The 22624-nt window shown below is 37.0% G+C and overlaps 1 protein-coding gene across 1 annotated transcript; it reads left to right on the top strand.

The window, feature by feature from the left end:
* Nucleotides 1-1820: 1820 nt before the first annotated feature.
* LOC136835766 (uncharacterized) lies at nucleotides 1821-18189 on the top strand. Its single transcript, XM_067099627.1, has 5 exons — nucleotides 1821-1927; nucleotides 7840-7885; nucleotides 16127-16297; nucleotides 16507-16594; nucleotides 18061-18189. Exons 2-5 carry the CDS (start codon nucleotides 7860-7862, stop codon nucleotides 18187-18189), a joined length of 414 nt encoding a protein of 137 aa, XP_066955728.1. The 5' UTR covers nucleotides 1821-1927; nucleotides 7840-7859.
* The last annotated feature ends 4435 nt before the right edge of the window (nucleotides 18190-22624 follow it).

Genomic DNA, 22624 nt, shown 5'->3' with positions numbered 1-22624 from the left:
AAAAATCACGGGAAAATAACGCTTCCAGACGGTATGTTACAAGTGCTTTTGTTTTTTTATTCACACGTATCCAGGCACGAATGGGACATAATTTAGAAAGAATGGTCAAAGGTAAACAATAAGAAAAACCTTCAGTAGATTAATTGTCGGAGGTGATAAAGAAAGAGGTCATCAGGATAATGTCTCAAACAGAAACAACGAACGCATCGTTAAGAACTGTGGAAAGGGTGTCTATAAAATTTACTTACCAGACGTGTATAAACCTGCATTTTAATTTCTTTGCCTTTATTCATCACCAATTTTTTTTTATTCTAAAAACACGAAGTTCAAACAGACCAAGACTTAAGTTTAAAACACGACCAGTGTTTGACTTCGATGAAACAGGATTGAGTGACATTCATTTTAACTGAATCCCTTATGTGTACAAACAAATAAAGCATTCGATATTTGGCGAGCCCTTACGCAATGTTGATGCTGCTTGATTCATTATACAAGTGATTTTTCCTTTTGTCCATATATTTATGTTGCCTCGATACGTAAATACCCCAGGACTTTTGTAGATGCAGCTTGAAAAGAGTCAGGAAAACTTTTAACGGACAACAAACCTGAATTTGATGGGGCCAACATGCAGAAGTTTTCATATGATGAAAGGTTCTGAGAGATTCCTAGGATTTTGAAGCTTTTCAGCCTGAGTGTTGTTTTCAGTAATTTCAGTGTTCAGTGTTTGGTAATAAGAAATTCTCCTCATGATGCTTCTGGCTGCATACACAAAATTCATTGCAAAATCTGTGATAAAAATATTATGGACATACTGTACACGAAAATGGTTTAATATGCCATTTCAGTTTGTGACCGGATTATCCTAAATGATCTCTTTCTCTATTACCCTTTGACATTTGACTGTCTGGTAGTTCTTTTTGTTTACCTTTTACCATTTCTGTAAATTGTGCCTCGTTTGTGTCCTGAGTATGCGTGAATAAGCGTAAATAAACGCGGAAACGCTTGGTATGGGTCTTCTGACTGCGCCATATGACGCATTTTAGTACTGTCCACTATTAGATTCCGGATAAGTCTCGGTATATTATTAACCCCCACCTCCACACCCTCGTATGTGAATTCCAATGGCGACCACATGACTCCTTGAATAAAACACTGACTGTTATTTGTCTCCTCTCATCTTTTCTCTTCATCAAGTTTGAAAAGATGCACCCAACTGGAGGGGAGCCATGGGTATTAGGACACCAAGGTGCCAACCAGAACTCTCTCAGGAAGAGACTGCAAAATAAGCCTGTGGGAGACCTGACCATATCTTGGAGAATTTTAAACTTGATGCTTTTAATATGAATTGTTTCAACCCACGCCTATAGTATACCTCATGCATTTCCTACAGTTTCACTTTTTTCTGATTTCTGCTAAAGGTCATTTTTCATTTCATTCCATTACCTGTTACCTGTTTATCTAGATATGAAGACTGTCATGGTGATCGGGAGCTAGCTTATAGTCAGGCCATGAGGCCCCACTTACGGGCCGATTTAAAAAAAAAAAGCTGTAGCAGAAATGACATTTTTGTAGTTCCCTTAAACATATTAAGTTAAATTCAAAGATACATTGTAATTGAAGCTTATGTTTACCTCGGGTACATTTCATTTTTTTTCCAGAGTGACAGGTAAAGGTAGATAAGAATTCTGGTAACTTGGGTTGGTTGATAGTCACAGATTAAATTAAGATGTATGCAACCTTTATCGTGACTGATAAGGATGCATGTCTAGTTATTCATAAAAAAAAACTGAACTGAACCGGCACTTTACTAAAAAGTGGATACTTGAAATGGTTCTGAGCAAAAGTTAGAAAATGTTTCCTACAAAATAAAGCGATGAGAAAGATGAGCAGGTTCGAGAAAGGTGCATGAATGATTTTGTAATCGCAGGTAATGTTGCAGACACTTGTCCTTCTACGCTTGATGGTTATCTACTCAGTTGAGTCTGGGTCTTCGATTCGCTTGGAACTTTGAAAGTTCTCGTAGATCTTTGTAAAATCTGACGGTAGTTTTAACGTAAGTTTTGATCAGTGGTGTGCTCAGTTATAAAAAAAGTGTGAAACAGATCATAGTCACAGAAGACGCAACGGTGTGACTGACGTTACTGCCTGTTCTAGCGCGGTTTTCATATTATTACTATTATTATTATATAATAATAATATTATTATTATTATTATTATTATTATTATTAGCATAAAGTCATTATCAGTTAATTTCCATCATTCATGACTAAAGTGTTAGCAAATATCGTAATTATTTGAAAAAAATGTGATTGAAGTAGCATGTCGTGTAAATATCGGTCTGGAGTTGAAATACAAGGTTGAAATAGAACGTATAGCAAAGAGAAATTTCCTGCGTATGTTCGATTCCCATCAGAAAAAATTGTGTAAGGGGCAGCTTTATCACCATATTCATGAAATTTCACTTAGGAGGGAGAGAGTAGCACATTTTTCACATTAAGTGCAAGAGTTCATATGTATTACACACACACACACACACATATATATATATATATATATATATATATATATCAGTGTATGTTGTGAGAGAGATAGGCTATATGCTGTATTAGCATGATTTAACACAAATGAAGGTCACTTGAGATTGCTGTGGACAAGGCCCGTGACTGGGAATGTTGCGTTCTGTTACCAGATGGGAAATATCTACCCGTTTTTAAGCATTATTATTATTATTATTATTATTATTATTATTATTATTATTATATTAATGTGTTCCAAATTTTAGAACCATTACTTTGCTGGGTGATCTTCCACAGAGTAAAGAGATTAAAAAGGAATCCGAAACGTATTAACATATATAGGCTACAGGCAATTATATATATAAAAGTAATCCTTTAAATATCGGCATCGCCATTATCTGACATACCCGGACCAACAACCAAGGCCCCAGAGATATACTGTACATATATACAAATTCCAGAAAATGTGAAAAAACTGCCCCCTGATGGTTGGCAATGCTGTGCTGCCTCACGAAATTGTTGGTAACACTTGCTTACACAAAAACCGATGGAGAAAGGGATTTTGGGGTGTGGGGGAGGCCTCGAGAAGTTTCCAGGGTGGGAGGTTGGGTCGGATGGCTGGGTGCCTGTGTGGGGGGAGGGGGTGAGAGAACAATAACTGAAGTATGTTTATATCAAGCCTAAGTGCAGGAACACACACACACACACCTTTACTTTTTTATTTATATTTTATGCTATAGTATTCTCGTTTATATTTTTACTGTATTTTCTCATTTTTTATTCTAATTGTTTATTTTTTCAGACCAAAAGATAAATGCAATCGTGTGCGTAGGGTACTTACATATGCACACGCCCAATTCGATGGCGTCTGTGAACTTGCTACAGCCTGTATGGTTTTGTCTTGCCTACAGATCAAATTATATTTTAAATATTCATACGGGAATTAGAGATGAAATATCAACAATGATAAAATATCCTCTTGTGTACTGTAATTTCCTCATTGGACGGATCGGTAGCGTTCTCGGGTAGCGCTCTGCTGAGCCCGCGTTCGATTTTCCGGCCGGCCAATGACGAATTAGAGGAATTTATTTCTGGTGATAGAAATTCATTTCTCGGTATAAGGTGGTTCGGATTCCACAATAAGCTGTAGGTCCCTTTGCTAGGTAACCAATAGGTTCTTAGCCACGTAAAATAAGTCTGATCCTTCGGGCCAGACCTAGGAGAGCTGTTAATCAGCTCAGTGGTCTGGTTAAACTAAGGTATACTTTTTTCTTGTGTACTGTTATATGTGTGTGATAAGCGTACTTAGAGTCATCCAAACTCGCAATGGAATTCAGTACAGTAAATGAGTCGGCAAAAGAAATGGCAACACGTATTTACATAAGCACGCAGTCATTTGATGGCCTTGTGAACTTCCTGGAGTTTTAGTGATGTGTTTTTATGGTTATGGTAAAGTAATTCATAATTCATTAAAGGATATGTTACAGTACTTGGATACAGGAGAGAGAGAGAGAGAGAGAGAGAGAGAGAGAGAAAAAGTTAAGTACATGTTAGTTTACCAGACCACTGAGCTGATTAACAGCTCTCCTAGAGCTGGCCCGAAGGATTAGATTTATTTTTACGTGGCTAAGTGTTACCTAGCAACGGGACCTACAACTTATTGTGGAATCCGAACCACATTATAGCGAGAAATGAATTTCTATCACCAGAAACAAATTCCTCTTGAGAGAGAGTGAGAGAGAGCACCAACTGAGGGATGTTTACATCGAAGTCTAACACAAACCACACTCCTTTACTATTTAATTTATATTTTATGCTACAGTATTGCCATGTAGGTTTTTACTGTATTTTCTATTTTTGTTTAATTTTCACAAACCAAAAGATGAACAGAATCGTGTGCATAGGGTACATATATGTATGTATGCACAAACTCATTCCATGGCGTCAGTGAACTTGCTACTGCCCGTTTGGTTTTTCTTTCCCGCATGTGAAACTCGCATTTTGAATATTTTTACGGTGATTAGAGTTGAAATATCAGCAGTGATAAAATATTGTCTTGTGTACTGTCATGATATGTTTGATGGTCATATTTAGAGTCAACTAAACTTGTAATTAAGCATGGTACAATAAATCAAGGAAAGGAAAAAAATTGTAACACGTACGTATATGTGCACACTCGATTGTGTTGTGGGCTCCCTGGAGTTTGTTTAGTTTCGTGTTTTTATGTTATGATACAGTGATATTTTACTAAGGGACATGTACAGTACTGATATACACTTTGGAGAGAGAGAGAGAGAGAGAGAGAGAGAACAACAACTGAGGTATGTTTACATTGAAGCCTAATACAGTAACATAATGCACACACAAACCTTCACTGTTTTCCTTCACTATTTTTTTTTGTAATTTATGCGTAGGGTATGTTTGTTTTTGTACGCATTAATTCCAATAACTTTTTAGTAGTGTTCTGAAATTGAATTTGCTTTGAACAAACATCATCGAGAAATGCCATATGTACTAAAGATGTAAATACAGTTCGTTGTAATGTATTGCACAAACAGTATATTTGAAACAGAACAAATTTAATTTTCAGTAGATTTAATAGGCTAGGCTTTCAGACAAGATGACCAAACTTGTGGCGTATGTAACAGTTGACAACCATCTCTTATAACTAACAACCACTTACCAAGAACTGACATAGACAACATCGAGTATGATGTAAACAAACGAATCTGGGAAACCGTTGTTTTGCAGTTTTGAGGGATTTTACTTTAACATAAAGTATGTTAATTTACCAGTGTATACCCGTTTTACATTTGTGTACAAAAATTAAAGTATTAACTCTAAAATCCAGCGGGCTCGTCGGCTGATTCTGAGAACATAAACATTACAAATGGTGGGACGATTTTTTTTTTACATATTACGATGATGATCAAGAAAGCAATATAGTATAAATGGATTCTGTAAGTAAAATAACAGTTTCATTACTGTTACCTTTATCATAAATATAGCTGTAATAGCCTATTGGACTTTTGTGAATGGATATTGTGAGTGTAACACCTAAGCTAGCCTGGGTCAATGGTTCACACACATTTTGTATCTCATGTATAGTAATACAATATTGTAATAGCTGATAAGAAAGCTGCTGTATAAAAATATGTTAATAGTCATAAAACCATGGTAGGCTGTGGACAAACACAGATAGGCTACCTGCCTACTGAACTTTGTTGATTACAAGAGAGAAAAAGAAGGGGTTACATTTTTTCTTCAAAGTTTATGTATGTAGTGTACTTTGTTACAGATATTGGGGAAAAGGTGTGCATTTTGTTACAGATATTGGGGAAAAGGTGTGCATTTTGTTACAGATATTGGGGAAAGGTAGATAATTGCCTTTTGCTTAAAGTTTTCAGTTTAAAGTGTGATGGTTGTTGTGTGGTATTGACAGGGTTAGGTGAGGAAGTGCACGGAGTTGCCCTGGAACACCCCAAGATTTTTTTACTCGCCATTATCCAGATTTCGCCATAATCCGCTGGGCCCTTGGCTCTATTAATCCGGGTAATTGAAGGATTACTTATATGTACAAAGTATGTGTGTGCATGTTTGACAGCATTCAGTGCAAGATGATACCTCAGTGAAAAATTCTTATGGAATTTTATGATTCGCTTTTGATTCCTGACCCAGTCTGCAACTGGTTACTACCAACACCCTAGATGTGAACATTTCTGCAGTGCTTCTTTCAACACTCCCAGAACACCGAACCAGTCTTTATTCCTAATACATCTCTCGGCAGTTTCCAACCTGTTGCTTGGGAGCACCACTGTGCTTTCCCTATAGTCTGGAAGTGTTTTTTTTTCACGGAGACTAAAACCGAGCTTGCGAGCATCAGTTCATTGCAGGCCTAATGAAGAAATGATGCTTTCTATGTAAGACTTCTCATTCGCTGTCGACCAGATCTACTTATGATAACATAATCAGGCACTGTTGCCAGTGTTCCACTGCTATCAGCTGTAATTATTATACGAGTATATATAAAAAATGCGTTTTTACAACTGAGTAACGTGTGCAGACCGCAAACAAGTCGAAGGTACAGTAAATATAACATTGATAAATTTCCGAAGGCAATCCTCACTTATACTGCATCATCCTGATTCTTGATATTTAACCCCTCAGAGAATATTTAAAACTACAAAGCAGTGCTTTCTAAAATTATAATTTGAAATGTGTATCTCGACAATTCAGAATGGGCTTCCGTATTTTTAAAAGTTTGTGAAACATTGTGCACAACGAAAAAACTATTGCAACCAACTAATAGCATTCTCGTCCACATTAAGAATGTTTGGGCCAGAGAGAGAGAGAGAGAAAAGCCACAAGATTCGGCTGTTTGCTGTTCGGTTTGGTTTCCTATTCAATTTTATTATGAACTGTTGGGGCCACTGGTTTTACTGCTTTGCCATTGGTATCAAAGCATGCCTAATGTAATGGTTAGCATACTTTAGTATTTAACAGACGTCCATCTGTACTGTACTCTACAAGACGTTTAATGTAAATGTTAGAAAGAATCGCAACAATTTTTACGCGAAATCTTTGTTAAAATAAATTTTATATGAAAAAACTTCATTATCAAATCTTTTTACGTGTTCCCAGGAGAGTTACTGGTTTTGCTTTGCTGATAAATCGCTTGTATTGACAAACTTTCATTTATGCAAATAAGCAAAGATCAAACATATTCTCTGCCACATGCAGTCATTGCAGTGTGAGAGCAGCATAACATTTATGCATGGTTCTTTTATGCGAGATATTTTCTTTGTGAGTATTTGAGGCATTGTTAGACGCATTTTACGAAATTCTGAAATTTTTAATTTTTTAACACAATAATTAATTTTTGTAGCTTATTATTGAATATAAAAGCATTCAGTGTATTTAGTAAATTGTCTTAATAATGCAAACATATTACCTGTGTTTGCCGTGTATAGTATGTCAGTTTGGTGATTGTTAATAAATTCTCCGGAAATCTTAGTTGTAAAACCTCTGTTTGTTAAAGTTGTACAAGCTCTGTGTGTAAATATTCTGTGCAAGGTAATGTAAAATTCTTGTGGATTAAGAAAAATAGTTACTAACTAGACTGTTTTGCAATTTCCAGTATTGTGGTGGTGCTCTCCAGACTACCCAGAAAACTGCTGAGTTCTCATTTTAAAGAAATGTTGGGAACCCATCAATCTACAAACTAAATATATTCTTGAGTGCTCATTTTTGTATATGTTTTTCAGTCCATTGTGAGCGCTCTTCTGCATACCTTTCATGATCAGTTACTTTTCTCCTTTCACAGGTAGGGCGCCTTAAGTCGCGATGTCTCGGCTAGAATCTAGCAAAGGGTGAGTACAACTGTTGGTTCCAAGTGGTGAATATAGAAGGTTGATTTGACCATATTATGACAAGAGATCAGATTTTTTTTTTTTTTTTTGTAACATTTACGTTCTGGAATCATCTTTTGTTGGAGAGAGTGCTGTTTGTTTTGTGTGTCTGTGGCCTCAAGCTGTCGTAAAAATCATCGATGGGTTTCATTTAATATTTTATGGCGGGGTTAAGGGCCAAGCTAGACTTTTTTCTTATTTTAATTGTTCCAACGGGGCAGCAGGTCCAGGTCGTCTTAGTAGTAGGGCGCTGAGCTGGCGTTCGTAAGCGTGAGGTCTGCTCACTCAGTCACTCAGCCCAATTGTAAGTAGGTGATGGCACTTTGATGGTAGTCCAATATGGGGAGAAAGGCACTGACCCCCTTGGTGCACAATCTCTCAAGAATTACCTGTAATGCCAGGTGATGGTATTCGTCTACAACAGTTCGGCAACAACAATTCACCTACACCAATTCGTCTACTACAATTTAAATTAATCTATAACACTTCCTCAGCAAATACAATTCAACTAACACAGTTGATCTACAGATGTAATTCATTTATAAGTAAAATAATTTTCATTTGGGTTATATTTCTTATTACCTTTTGGGTTTTGGTACGTTTCCTCATGATCTGCTAAGTTCTGGTTCAATTCTGCTCAGTTTTTGTTTATTCCTTTTAAATATCTTCATTTCCATTAAGTTTAGTGATCAAGTTTAAAAAACTTTATTCACACATTAAAGTTTTGTTAAGTTTTTGCTTAGTTGCTAACTGGTTCTCATTTTCTGTATTAAATATTTGGTTCAGAGATTCCCAAGGATAATAAGATTTTTCGAAGGAGTAATTAATATTTTTCATTCCATAAAGAATACATTCATGTAATGCAATGGATCAAATTCATTAAAGGAAAATTTATTCAATAAAATTAAATTTTAATTTCACACAAATTCCATAGAAAATCTAAAAAGAAAGGTTCTGAGCGATTCCACGAAATTATCGATACAGTACTAACATTTTCCACGAGTCTTTTGATGGATTGCGAGGTATCACGGTAGCGCTTTCTTGGAGCCTGGGGTTCTCTCCCGGAAAGATACCGTTCAGTCTGAGCTTCACTGAAATTTTGTTCGTTCTTCAAACATTTAATGAACTTTCAAATATTTGGATGGTAAGCTGTGACTTGTCTGTGGAAAGCTCTGTGTCACCCCACAGTGTTTGTTCTTGGCAAACCGTGTAGAACCACATCATATAGATTCCATAACTCATGAGAAAGGAGAGGTGGCCGTCGCATATACTTTCTGCTAAGGCGCCCGATCCAAGTATCTTCGAAGCAGTTTAAGATCTCTTGAGCTTCAGGAGGGAAAGTATTGTTCTCGCACAACAATTCGAAGGTCTCTGTTACGTTTCCAATAGGCACAACCACTATTGCCGGCAGCATTCGAAGGCGCACAGAGAAATCAGCATTTGTTTCCTATAAATTTTGCAATCCGTTCCTTTGAATTGAGAGAAAGACAGCTTAGGAAAATTGAAAGAAACAACGCTTCAATTCCACGCTGGGGAATTCTTTAAGCATTGCATTCTGCATGGCTCTTTCAAAATCTGTCATTATAGAGATGGTGCACATGAAGGTTCAATATTCTTTATTTGTTGCAAAAGTTGTCTATACGTTTCCTCAGATTTGTGTGGCAATGAGGATTTTTCTTTTAAGTCATGCAATGAATATAACTGATGGAACAACAAAGGTACGGTCTTAAAAGCACCATCAGCAAGCCAAAAGTTGCTTCGGGATAATAATTGAAGGTTATGTCTAGTAGCAAAAATCTCCATACGCTTATCAAACTGACCAGAATCCTAAAGCAAAAATTGATCTTCCTTAAGAGATTTTGTAAATTCATCAGGAAAAAACAATTGGTACAATTTCTTGGTAAAGCAGGAACCATTTTACTTCTTTGCCTTACAGAACGTATTGTCCTTTTCAAACTGCGTCTTTAGGAGTTTAGATACAGCAGCAACACTGCAGTCTTCAAGAACATTAGATATTATTAAGTGTGGAGAGTCGTGTGTAGATTTAGCCATTTGACGATTTCTAGTAACGGTTTTCATTGCTTCAATCTCCGCGGCATCTATTGTGTGATTATGTTCATGCACAGCATTAACAACTTCATCGTCCACTGTTGTCAGACGAGCACGGCGCTTGATTTGGTGATACTGTTCACACTTCCAATATATTGTGGCTCCATTTTCTGTTTTTATAGAATATGTTTGCACAATTAACTAACTCTCTCTTTCCTTTTTCCGTGTCTGTATACTGAGGAGAGGCCATTGTATAGGGTTAGAGTTTTCAAAAACAATAAAAGGAAAGACAGTCTAGATGCAGTAAAGATAAACTTTGAAGTAACAAAGATACTGAACTTCCATACTGGTAATTTACACAGTATGGAAGTTCCGTTTCAATGGGTTGTTTAGTTAATGCTAATAGTCTCCCTCTCTAGTTAAGATTTTTTTGTCATGTAGGTTTTAGGAACACTGGTTTGTAGATGATTTGTATCAGTAGATGAATAGGAATAATAGAAATGTAAATGTAAGTAAACTGTTGTAGATGATTTGTAGTTGTAGACAAACTGGTGTAGACGAATTGTTGTAGACGAATTGTTATAGACGAATTCGCCTAGAATCGATGGTATGGGACTGCTTTAGGCTTAATAGTTCTAACAATGTGAAATTTAAGCTCTACAGTAGTCCTGCCCTCACCTCAGATTTCTTAACCAAGATTTTCCCCCTTCAACAAAGTTTTCTCCAACCAGTATGATTCCATGCCTGGCGTTCTGGACATCTTGCTGGATGTGATGGATAGAAAAGTTTACTCATAGGAGTTGACATTGTCCGAAGCATGCTCCTCTTTTTCCTTTAAGCTCTTCATACGTCATTTATTTGTTAATTATTTACAGCTTTCGTTGTTTCTTGATGCAACAGTGAACTGTATTGGTTTCTCGGTTTGAACATATACTCACTCCTAGCTGGAGGACTGCAGGCATCAGGAAAATTCAAAGTAATCTGTTTGGAAGGAAGGATGTCGCTTTGAATTCTTGAGTAGGTTAACCAGTGGGTCCATTGTCTGTGCATTGAACATAAAGTGGTACTGTGTGTATTATGGGGAAAGTCTGTTCCCTGTTTGATGTGAGTGTGCTCTGTATAGTTGTAGTGTATAAAGGAGCAGTTGTGGCCATTTTGAATTATCTGGACCTTTTTTGTAACATTAGAAAGTAGAATAACACGAATGAGAATGATGCAAGGAACTTAAAACTTGACCTAACCATATCATAATTTTTTTTGTTTTTAAGCTGCATGTGGGCATTATATTCTGCAAATGCTTGGCTTTGAAACCTAATCATCTTTAGGCTTTATTCATGTGGGTGTTTTCACCTGGTAAATAATCATATTTTGTAAGTGCTCCCAATTATATTTTGCTCTTGTATATACCATTCTTTAAGTTTTTTTTTCAAATGCTTCCTCTGATTTGGATTCAGCAACATAATCTGGGAATTTATCCCAATTATCCACTATCCTGTTGCGGAAAGAGTAATCCATAATGTTCAGCTTAGTTCTTTTCTTATATATTTTCATACTGTCCTCGTTTATTGTTGAAAAGCCTCACATCCAACCTCATTGTATTTCCCACAAAATATATATATGTTTTTATGGTTTAGTCTCTAGACCCTCTAAGTTCCTCGTTGGCCGGGTCGATATCGTACTCGGCTAGCACTCAGCAGGGCCCGCGTTCGACTCTCCGGCCGGCCAATGAAGAATTAGAGGAATTTATGTCTGGCGATAGAAATTCGTTTCTCGGTATAATGTGGTTCGGATTCCACAATAAGCTGTAAGTCCCGTTGCTAGGTAACCAATTGGTTCTTAGCCACGTAAAATAAGTCTAATCCTTCGGGCCAGCCCTAGGAGAGCTGTTAATCAACTCAGTGGTCTGGTTAAACTAAGGTATACTTAATTTTCTAGACCCTCTATAAGCTAAATTTGGTAATTGTAGTTCTCTTAATCTTTCCTCATACGTTTATCATTTTAGGGATGGGTGGCTCTCCGCTGAAAGATTTCAATAGATTCAATGTCATTTTTAAGTGTGGTTTACGTATTCTTAGTGTAGACGGACTAAGGCAACGTGTAATTTCTTGAACACCTCCCGTTCCAAGTTAACGAACATCCTCCTTATGATTCCCATGATCATATTAACTCTTGATTTTTCTGCTAGGTGGTCTGTAAGTCAGTCTATTGGCCATTATTACACCGATGCCCTTTTGTCTGTCTGTTAGAGTTAAATCCTCACCCATACAGTAACCATATTTTCTACTTACTAAGGGATTCAAAGTCAGTGAAACGCGGTTTTTTCGGCTACAACTTTTTATCAAAGCATCGGAGGAAGGTGAAAGTTGGCAAGTGAATATTTTATAACCTACCTAATTTTTGCAAGTATTATTTAGCACCTAAGTTCAATAGTTCTGGTACTTATCAAAGTAAAAGTGGGTTTTCCAATGCCAGAGCCATAACAATCGCAGGTGAGGCTTTTGAACACAGTAGTGACGTTAACCTATGAAGTCATTAGGCTCCACCTACAGTGAAGAGAAGTTTACATATGCGGAAAACGTCTCTTCACTGTGGCTCTGCCCACTTGCGGATGACATATTCACTAATTGATATTAGTACCCATCCTAGGCTTCGGCAATATCAATGATAGCGAGCAGGATTTGTCATCGTCCCCTTGATTGCATTACCATTCTCAATAATTTTATTATTATTATTATTATTATTATTATTATTATTATTATTATTATTATGATTATGATTATTATTATTATTATTTTGTGGAGGCTTCATCGCAACTTCCGCAGCAGTTATTGGGACTAAATTGTTAGTTTGGAATTCTTCCATTTTCTTGATATTTATATTGTTTCTACTTTACAAATAATTCAGTGTATGTAATTCATCCACATAATGAACCAGTCGATAGCTCATTTGTTAGATCTGCGTCTATTCAGGGCGGGAATACAAAAAGACAATCCGTTTTGTTTTACCTCAGGTTTCGACGCTATAGTAAATCTTGCCACAGGTATTCTCGCTTCTATACAAAGTGGCGAGCCGTAGCACAAATGCAGTCTTGCAACCACGGAGACAATTCCATGTCCTGCTGGCCATTATCGAATTCACCTTTTAGTGACTTACTGCTTACATATTATGTTTACGTCAGGAATGGTTTTAGGATCCTTGTCTGTGATTTTCTCGGTTCCGGCATCGGCGCCTTCATTTTACTCTATAAATATCAAAACTATCGAACTTCGGTACTAAATATTACTTGCAAAAACTAGGTAGGGTTACAAAATATACACTTCCCAACTTTTACCTTTATCCGTCCTTTGATAAAAAGATGTTGCCGAGAAACCGTGTTTCATTGGCTCTGAATCATGGCTTGATTTATTCGTATTCTCTTGTGTATTTGCATTTGGGTGATGGACGTTCAGCTTTCATTTTCAGTCTATCATCATTGTCTCAGGTCTTCTTGTAGCTTCATACGGTCAGATGTGATATGGATTATACGGAAACCTTGGGCGTAAATCAGCATATAAATATATTGCACTGTTATTTTCAATTACTTCTGGGACATCGTCAATATAATTAATAGTGTTAGGACTCATGGGATCTCAGATTATTACTGGTTCCATCTAATATGCCTCCAGATTCACTGTTGACTCGCTGTTGTCTGATTGTTAGAAGTGATGTTATCTACATGATAAATTTTACTCCAGTACCATAACTTAGTATCTTTTTCGGCAATCACTGGTGTGGTACATTTCACGGAGAGGTAAGGATAAGGAGACAACTGGCAGCTCCACGAAGTAGCGGCTAATGCCCCAGTGTAGAGCCAACACTAAGCTGTTGACAACGCTGCCTGTGAAACAAAGTCGCTAAACACTCAAAGCATGTTTACCAAATGACAGTAATATTTATTAAATAAATTTTTCTGTTTAACGCATACTACACTAACGTTGAAACACTATATTCTTATAGTTAAAGTAATTAATAACCTTTCTATCGTGACGTGGCTATATTTTTTGTATCTCTCTCTCTCTCTCTCTCTCTCTCTCTCTCTCTCTCTCTCTCTCTCTCTCTCTCTCTCTCTCTCTCTCCATTACTTTTTGGAATAAATGTCTCTCTCTCTCTCTCTCTCTCTCTCTCTCTCTCTCTCTCTCTCTCTCTATATATATATATATATATATATATATATACATATATATATATATATATATACATATATATATATATATATATATTATATATATATATATATATATATATATATATATATATATATATATATATATATATGTATAACTCAGTTGGCCCTTCCATTATCCTTTGACAGGTAGTTGCTGTTACTATCGGAATTATTTTCTTTGAGTATTCCATTGCCATGAGTATGTAATTGTCTTCGAGGTAATATCGAATTGAGGAAGTAATCCATGCGATGAGAAGATAACAGAGTTGATGAAATACCGTTTCTGATGCTAATTAATCCAGCAGTCTGTCAAGTTGCTGCTTTTATTTACGACAGGAATACACCACTGGTGTCATGTATTATTAATGATTTATTATTGGTTGGTGGAAAGCCGGAGGGTGAATTTAAAATCTCCTTTTGCACCTTTTCATGTTGTGACTTCACATCATAGCGTTACTGGCATTACATATTACTGTCAGGAGGACAGTTCCCCATCCGTAATTCTTCATTTTCTTCACTTTAATTAATCCCTTCCATTAAAAATTTACATATAGGACTCTAATCCTTCCATTAAAAATTTTTTTCTATAGGATTCACGTAGTAAATTAATAAATTGTATATACTCGGTTTTGACTCAGAGTCAGAAAATAGAAGTATCAAAATAGGTTAAAAGTCAGTGTAATGGAAAAGTAATAAATTGGATTTTTTTCGTTCTTTGACATGTCAAATAATTAATATATATATATATATATATATATATATATATATATGAATATATACAGTATATATATATATATATATGTGTATATATACAAACATTATTTTATATATATAGTGTGTATGTGTATGTGTGTGTGTGTGTGTGTAACAGGGATCCTGGGTATCAAGAGAGTGCATGTTTTTCGACGACCCTTGGCAGTGATATGTAGACAAAAGCCTTTCCTTCCACCCTGAGTCAATTTGTTGATTTTATCATCAGTATATTCATCAACATTAGTAATGCTCTATTAAACTTATTTACAATACATATGGAATATGAAGTAGGTCTTACTCCATCCCTTCGGATACCTTTGGCCCTTCTCTCTTGTGTAGTTTCAGGCTGTCTCTCTCCTGTTGATATCTTTTCACCACGAAAAAACTCCCTGAATTTGCTTCGAAAAAACCTCCTGAATTAGCTTCTTTTCCATTCCTTTCTCTTGCTTCCTTTCGTAGCTCCCAGTTCTTTTGGCTTTCTTGTCTCGTCATGTCATGGTCTAATTCACTTTCTTGAAGACTTCTGTCTACGTCCCTCCAGTTTATATGCATTCCTAAAGTTCGCTCCTTCAATCTCGGCCTCAGCGTTATAGAAATTGGTCTGGGCTTAACCCCGTCCCTGTTTGCTGTTGTGTATATTGACCAATTCGTTTAGATGGCCACTATCTGTATCATAACCAAATTAATCAAATCCTCATTCTTTATTTGATTAATCATCGGTGCATCATGCCTAGTTCTCTCTCTTCCCGAATTGCCACGTTCGTTTCACTCTTCACGTTCTCAGGTATTCAAATATTACTAGATTGTTTTGTCATTTCTGTTTAATAGGAAGTTCAAATTTAGATTTTTGGTGTTTCTCATCATGAAGTTAAGGGTTGTGTTTTTGTCATTCTTTATTTATTCCGGTTAGGATAGGGTTTTGTTTCTTGTTTATCATTTTATGTGAGTAGATGATTCCGTGTTTTGTCGCGGGTATAATTTTATGGGAGTTCAGTGTCACATTTGTGTCATGTTTTGTTTGAGTTCAAGGTTGTCTTTTCATCTTAAATATCGACTGCTAAGTTCAGTGTCTAATTTTTCCTCATTGTTGTGAAGCACAAGATCACGTTTTTCCCCTTAAAAATTTGATGGTTTCAGCTAATAGTGTTAATAATAGTGTGCGTGCAGTTGTATATATCATTGCCTTATGTCCAAAGGGATGAACGTATCTTCACGGGCGAATGGCTCCGGAAGGCTTCCGATTCTGAGAAGGAAATGGAGTTATACCATCAAGATGACTGTGTCTTGATCTGGTACCAGCTGGATCTGAGCAGCGCAGAGCCATTGCAAGAAGAGCATGTCAGGAGGGCTGTTGCTCACCTGTACAGGTAAGACCTGTTCTTGAGTCCCTTCATAATACTTCCTTGGTTTTTGCTGGTGCAAGTAGTTTTTCTTTGTTTTGTTTTTATACTGAGGAATTGTGGAAATTGCAAAATGACTTCCAATAACGAAGATAAATTGTAAAATTTCGTAAAAGGAGACTAATTCTAATTACTTCCGGGGCTTAGAAACGTTTTATTGACCTTTTTTCTCATAGAAAGGTTCCAAGTCTGAACGTATGTTATGGTACCTATGAGGACGATGTGTGGTTCAGAAGGGCTACAAACCCAGAGATTGATTTTAAAGTAAGTAACATGTTATTCTTGCATAAGTTAAGCTTGACCCCAGGACTTTTATACTAACATGAATGAATACTTACTGTTAATTGCGTTGATTGGGTGGTCAGCAGCAGCAGCAAAGGAACCGAAATGCAGCTTAAAACTCTAGTGGAACTTTTCCAAAGCAATAAGGAAATACGAGGCGTGATCATAAAGTATCGGGACTGTTGTTATAGTAAAGTAGCTAAAATATGCAGAATGAGGCCACTTGGCACACATTGACCTTGACCTCTGCTGTGCATGCACACTAAGTTTTTAGCGTCCTTGCTCACTTCCGCTCTTTACAGCAATCCTTGGAATGAATGTGTGTAGTGTGTGGCCGTAGCATTGACTATGATGGAGAAAGTTGAGCAGAGAATCTGCATCAAATTTTGCTAAAAGCTTGGCGATACCTGCGAACAGGCCTACGCAAAGTTGCAAAAAGTGTATGGAGTGTATGAGCCGCACACGAGTGTACGAGTGGTTCAGACATTTTCAAGATGGCTGACAAAATGTCGATAGTGGCGAGCGTTCTGGGAAACCCTCAGCCAGCAGAACTGAGCAAAATATAATTTTTTTCGACTACAAGGTAATTGTTCATCATGAGTATACTTCGTAGGTCAGACAGTAACAAGGAATACTGCTGTGACGTGTTGCGGCATTGCTGGAGTGCTATTCGTCCGTCGGAAAAGGCCAGAACTGCACGAGTCTGGTGAGTGGCAGTTGCACCATGATAACGCACTTGCCCATTCAGCGCAGCTTGTGCAGCAGTTTTTGGCCAAGCGCAACAGCCACCGTATTCCCCAGATCTTGCCCCTTGCGACTTTTTCCTCTTTCCAAAAATCAAATCCCACTGAGAGGAAGAAGATTTCAAAACACCGAGGAGACCCAAGTGAATGCGACGAGGCAGCTGCTGATTATCCCAGAAAACGAGTTCAGGGAATGTTTCCATTAATGGAAACAAAGCTCGATAAAGTGTGTGGCTTCCGAAAGGGACTACTTCGAAGGAAAATAAATGCTAAAACGGTACGTGTTGTAGTTTTCTTTTTATAGCACCAGTCCTGATACTTTATGATCACACCTCGTACGGTGTAAAGCTAATCATCTGTTCCTCTTCATTGCAAATGTTATGCAAATTAATGTATTTTCTTTTTTCCCATGGATAGCCAGACTTTCTAGTTAATGACCATATAATGCAAATGTAAAGTGAATTTGTATACTTATAGGAAAACTCTTCTAAGAGGTGCAAAGCAAGATTGATTTCTTTCCAACACAGCAGGAAAATTGCTTTCAAATTATTTGTTTGTATTCACGTCAACACAGTATGTCCTATTAGAGAAAAGAATTCACTTGATTGAGAAGAAATATGCCACATCTAATTACGTAATTATAAAAGTCAGTAATAGTGCTAAGCAGCTAATGCTGCAGTACATCAATCATTTTACCCTTTTCAGGTTCATCGGGGTTTGCAGCTAGAGGAAGTGAGAGAGTCACTGCGCAATCATTCTTACAAGAGTGAAACTGGGCCGCTTTTCTGTGCTCGTTTAGTTTATGATTCCCCAGACATTGCCAGCCAGCACTAATGACCTAGAGCCATCATTTTCCTTCAAGAGCCACATACTCTTTGGCCTGCATCACGGAATGACAGACAGGACGAGTAACATAGATATTGTAGGATTCTTCATTTCCTTGCTGAATGATATCATTTCTGAGAAACCCATCAACCAAGAATCGTTGGGACATTTTGCATCGGACGAAGAAACTATGAGACTGATCATGGAGCAAAAAACTGTACTAGAAGAAAACCCCAAATTAAAAAGAGAGATAGAAGATGGCCTCCTCCAGTATGAACACACGCCATTTATCATCAAAGGTTTCTCTCCCTCTGTCAAAGAGAAGCGCACCTCCAGCATTGTGAGAGTCCTTGATCAAGATGTCACCTCGAAATTTATCCAGAGGTGTAAGCAGGAAAAAGTAACAGTTGGATCGGTGTTCACGGCAGTTGTAAACATGGCGCTTGTTGATATCTTGGTTGAATATGGTGTCGTTCAGGATTCATACCTAATCAAAAACTTCCATACTGTAAATTTCCGTCGGTTTTGGAAACCAAAGCCTTCGGTACCCCTGGGGTTACATATGGGCTACCCTCTCATGCTATTTTCGGACACGCCTAGGAATGTTCGTCACAAATTTTGGGACTATGCTAAAGCCCTTGGAGAAGGCATGAAAGATTGTGTGTTTTCAGGTAGAATGTTTGCAGAGAAAGCTTATTCCGCGTTCTTTTGCAAAGACTTGTCTCATTCCAAGGACCACACATGCTGTGATTACATCACCTCCAACATGGTGATGTATCTCGCTAGTTACTGAGGGAGGAGATCACGTTAGGATCACCAATGTGGTTCGCGGTTCCACGTTCCACGAGGTTCCCTATCCTGTTCTTGTTAACAGCCACACTTTCAGAAGCATATTCACCGTCATCTTTGAGTATAACGAAGCTAAGCTTCAGCCAGAAGTGGCAGAGAATCTGTGCTCCAAGATAGAGAAGTGTTTTCGAGAGGTGGCACTTTGAACATGTGCTCATTAATAGATTTTTCCCTGGAACATTAGAGGCCAAAAAGTTCTAGTGCTGGAAAACCCGTACTCCTTATTTTACTGAGTGTTAATATGGGATTCTGTTTAGTTACCAGTAGCGCTTTTCTGTATATGGGTATTAGTGTTTGGAGTAAAATTACTGAACATTTGCTGCAGCTTGCCTTACAGATAATAACATTTTCTTTTCATAGCCTATATAAGCAACAAAAGTCATATATTGAATTTATCATCTGATAGTTATTCTTCTGTTAAAATGTCATATATTGATTTCATCATCCGATAGTTATTCTCATTTTGAAAAATAGAAGATAAAAGTTTGACTTGCAAGCTTATTTTTAGCTAATAGTGAGAGAAGAATCATAATGTCTACTTCATAAAGAGATGGTGCCATATGTCTAGGTAGTCTTTTATCTTAACTATTTTTCACATTCAACTCTTCTGTAGGAAAGTCTTTGATGAGATTCTCATAGTGAAGGCCAACACGGAGCAAAGAATACTGTAACTGATACACAGTATAGATGTTTCCGTACCCTTTTATTCTCCTTATATTACTGATAGTCTACGGTTAGTGAACTCCAGTGCAACAATTTCTTGGTGGCAGTGTTATGCAATTTTGTTTTATTCAAGTGATTTTTGTATGAAAAAAATCGGTAATTTTAGTAATCTCTACGACGTTAGTGGACTGGAATGCTACTATGAGATTCAGGCCCTCTGTAACACGGTTTTGGACTTTGCTCCTTATCAAAACATCAGGTGTGGCTGAAGGATTGACATATGTATATTTACAACCACACGAATTTTGTCAGCATTATCAATAACCTAAGCCCGATAGTTTAATTTTTGTAGAGTAAAATTATCTATCCGACGCCACGGCCAGTGATTGCGAGCCAGAGTCGAAGGAAGCATTTTTATTACGTAAACGGTAAACCACCGTTTGACGAAATGTTGCCCCGCCCATCACCAGACAAACTCATTCACCTTGTTCCATCGGCTCCTGAAACCCGCAACGTTAAGAATGGCTAACAGGATTTAGGTGTCCCCGTGGTTGCAAAACTGCATTTTCTTACGACACAATTTCATGCAGTCAGAGAAAGCCCGTGGCCATACTTACTATAGCCTGAATGACCAATTATTCAGTTTCTAGTTTTAAATCAATGTTTATGGTTTGATTTGTATTTAGCGCAACTTACTTGATTATAATATTTGTAATGTGTCATTCAGAGTTTGAGCATTTCCATTAACTATTCCCTATGCCAGCAAGAGAGAGAAAAGAGAGGGTGTATGTAAACAGTCTTTATATATAACTATTTTTTTGTTAAAATAAGATTTTTATCCAAAGTAAATACAAGCTTGTATGTGCTAAAATCTCCAGCAGACCAACGGACCATCCGATATAATTGTTTTTCTTTATCTTTAGCTTCAACATCGGCAATAACATACCCAGTTGCCATAATTTGTTAGCTTAATGAAATAGCCTATCATCTAATGTTAAACAATTTCTGAGAGGCCGGCTTGTGCACAGTGAAAAAACATGACAAAGACTTTATGAATGGCGGAACGATACATAGATGTGGGTGGGGTATCTGTGCTAGCGTAGTAATACTACTGTAGCAGTAGTGCCGCAACAGTAGTAATAGCAGTAATATACATGAATTAAACGTTTAGGCCAACTGCTGGGATCCTTGAGGATCATTTAGCACTTCTTACAACTACTCGAGAAATGAGTTTTATAGCCAAGTTAAATTTTTAATCAACAATGCCCAAGATAGCCTTCAGTGTTATCTGAATTATAACAAGGGCCAAAGTGGGTGGAGCCTCATGAAGTCATCATTCTGACGGTAATTATTGGTGAAGGTTTAAAGCTAAAATACGGTAACGGCTATTTTTTTTCAGTAAATAGGTAGATGGCCAATAAATAAAAATTGCTTGACATTGGATATAGCAGTTACCAAATCAAGCTTGTCTACTATGGTTTTGAAAATTACCAACTATTCCCTACATCTTGTCAATCTGATTGTGACCTATAAAGTAGACTGTAATTTCTTAGGAAACTTATTTTGGGAGTTAGACTAATAATCGAAGTGTTTTTGTATTTATTAACATATTTTGTTGGTTTGTTCATTATGACAATTATCAGAGGAGAGGTTTCAGAGTTCATAAAGGTGTATAGCCAATCATCCACCGAGAAAGAGGGAAGAAATGCTGTCATAAGTTACGTAACGAGTGCGTTCGAAACCTTTTCTCTGAGTAAGTTGGCCCGTCTTCAAAAAAAGTCACTTTTACATTATAAGTACCAAATTTATTCAACCTACGTAATGCAGAATATAGTCAAAATTTGTGTAGATATAATGTGTATTCTATGAATGACGTTATATTTATGAAATGCATAGATAAAAAGCTGGTTTCGAAAAACAGTGTTACAGGGCCCTGAGATCTCATAGTAGTTGTTTGTGTGTGAAGTGTTCATCAGGGTACGTGAAGTCTGTCGAGTCCTTGTGTACCTGTAATTCATTGTAGGTGCTGATAAGTGCAGTAGGGTCTTCAGCAGTCTCAAGTACTTTGATAAGGTCATGAGTACTCTGTTGATTGTGTTTTTTTCTTTTGCTATAATTGTTTATATCTAATTGTTAGGCATCGTTTATGATAAATGCATAGGCTCAGTTTAACGAACATTATCAGTTTTTTAACTTGAAAACATGTTTTGTTGTCTTCAAATGAGAGGATTTGATGGAAATCCTCATTTCAGAAAAGAAGCTCTAAATATACGAAAATATTAAGGTTGGATACTTCATGGAAAGGCTTGTTTAAGAGTATGTAAAGTGAAAAAAATGGATAACAATCATTTTTCGGTAATCACTATCTTGGGTAACCAGTGTAATTGCAGCATTATATTGGAAATATAATATTGATTCATTGTGGTCAGGTTGTAATTTAATCCTTTATGTTGGTGAGTATTATAAATATTTACCTCCCAATTAGAATTTTACATCCGGAATTTTCAGGCTTCGTGTATAATTTCATGAAGGTTTTTGGGCTCAGTAACCAACTGGTAGATGATAATGGTGGCAATTAGGTCCTTTGTTTGCACGGCGTTGGAGTGTAACGAAATGATAACGATGATGTGTACAAGCATTTAGTGACGATAAGTATCACAAGCAGATTTAACTGTCACAGTTGAAGTTCAGTTATCTAAACCGAATTGAATATTTTCACTCTTATAAATATACCCACACGCTTTTAAGCCTTCAAATCCAGTATACCGTATTCCGGGTATAAATTCATGAAAGACTTGTTCTCAACAGCCGATAGAAGAGTGGTTGTTGAATGATGGGTAAGCGCGAAACATTTTGAAATCGAGAGCGGTGGACCGAACATCAAGAATTATTCATATGGGTTCGTGACATGTGCTAGACAGTACGTTAAAAC

Source organism: Macrobrachium rosenbergii, chromosome 55 (assembly GCF_040412425.1).
Source record: "Macrobrachium rosenbergii isolate ZJJX-2024 chromosome 55, ASM4041242v1, whole genome shotgun sequence".
Lineage (NCBI taxonomy): Eukaryota > Metazoa > Arthropoda > Malacostraca > Decapoda > Palaemonidae > Macrobrachium > Macrobrachium rosenbergii.
Note: the sequence above shows the minus strand (reverse complement) of the source record. Positions and strands in the feature narration are given on the sequence as shown.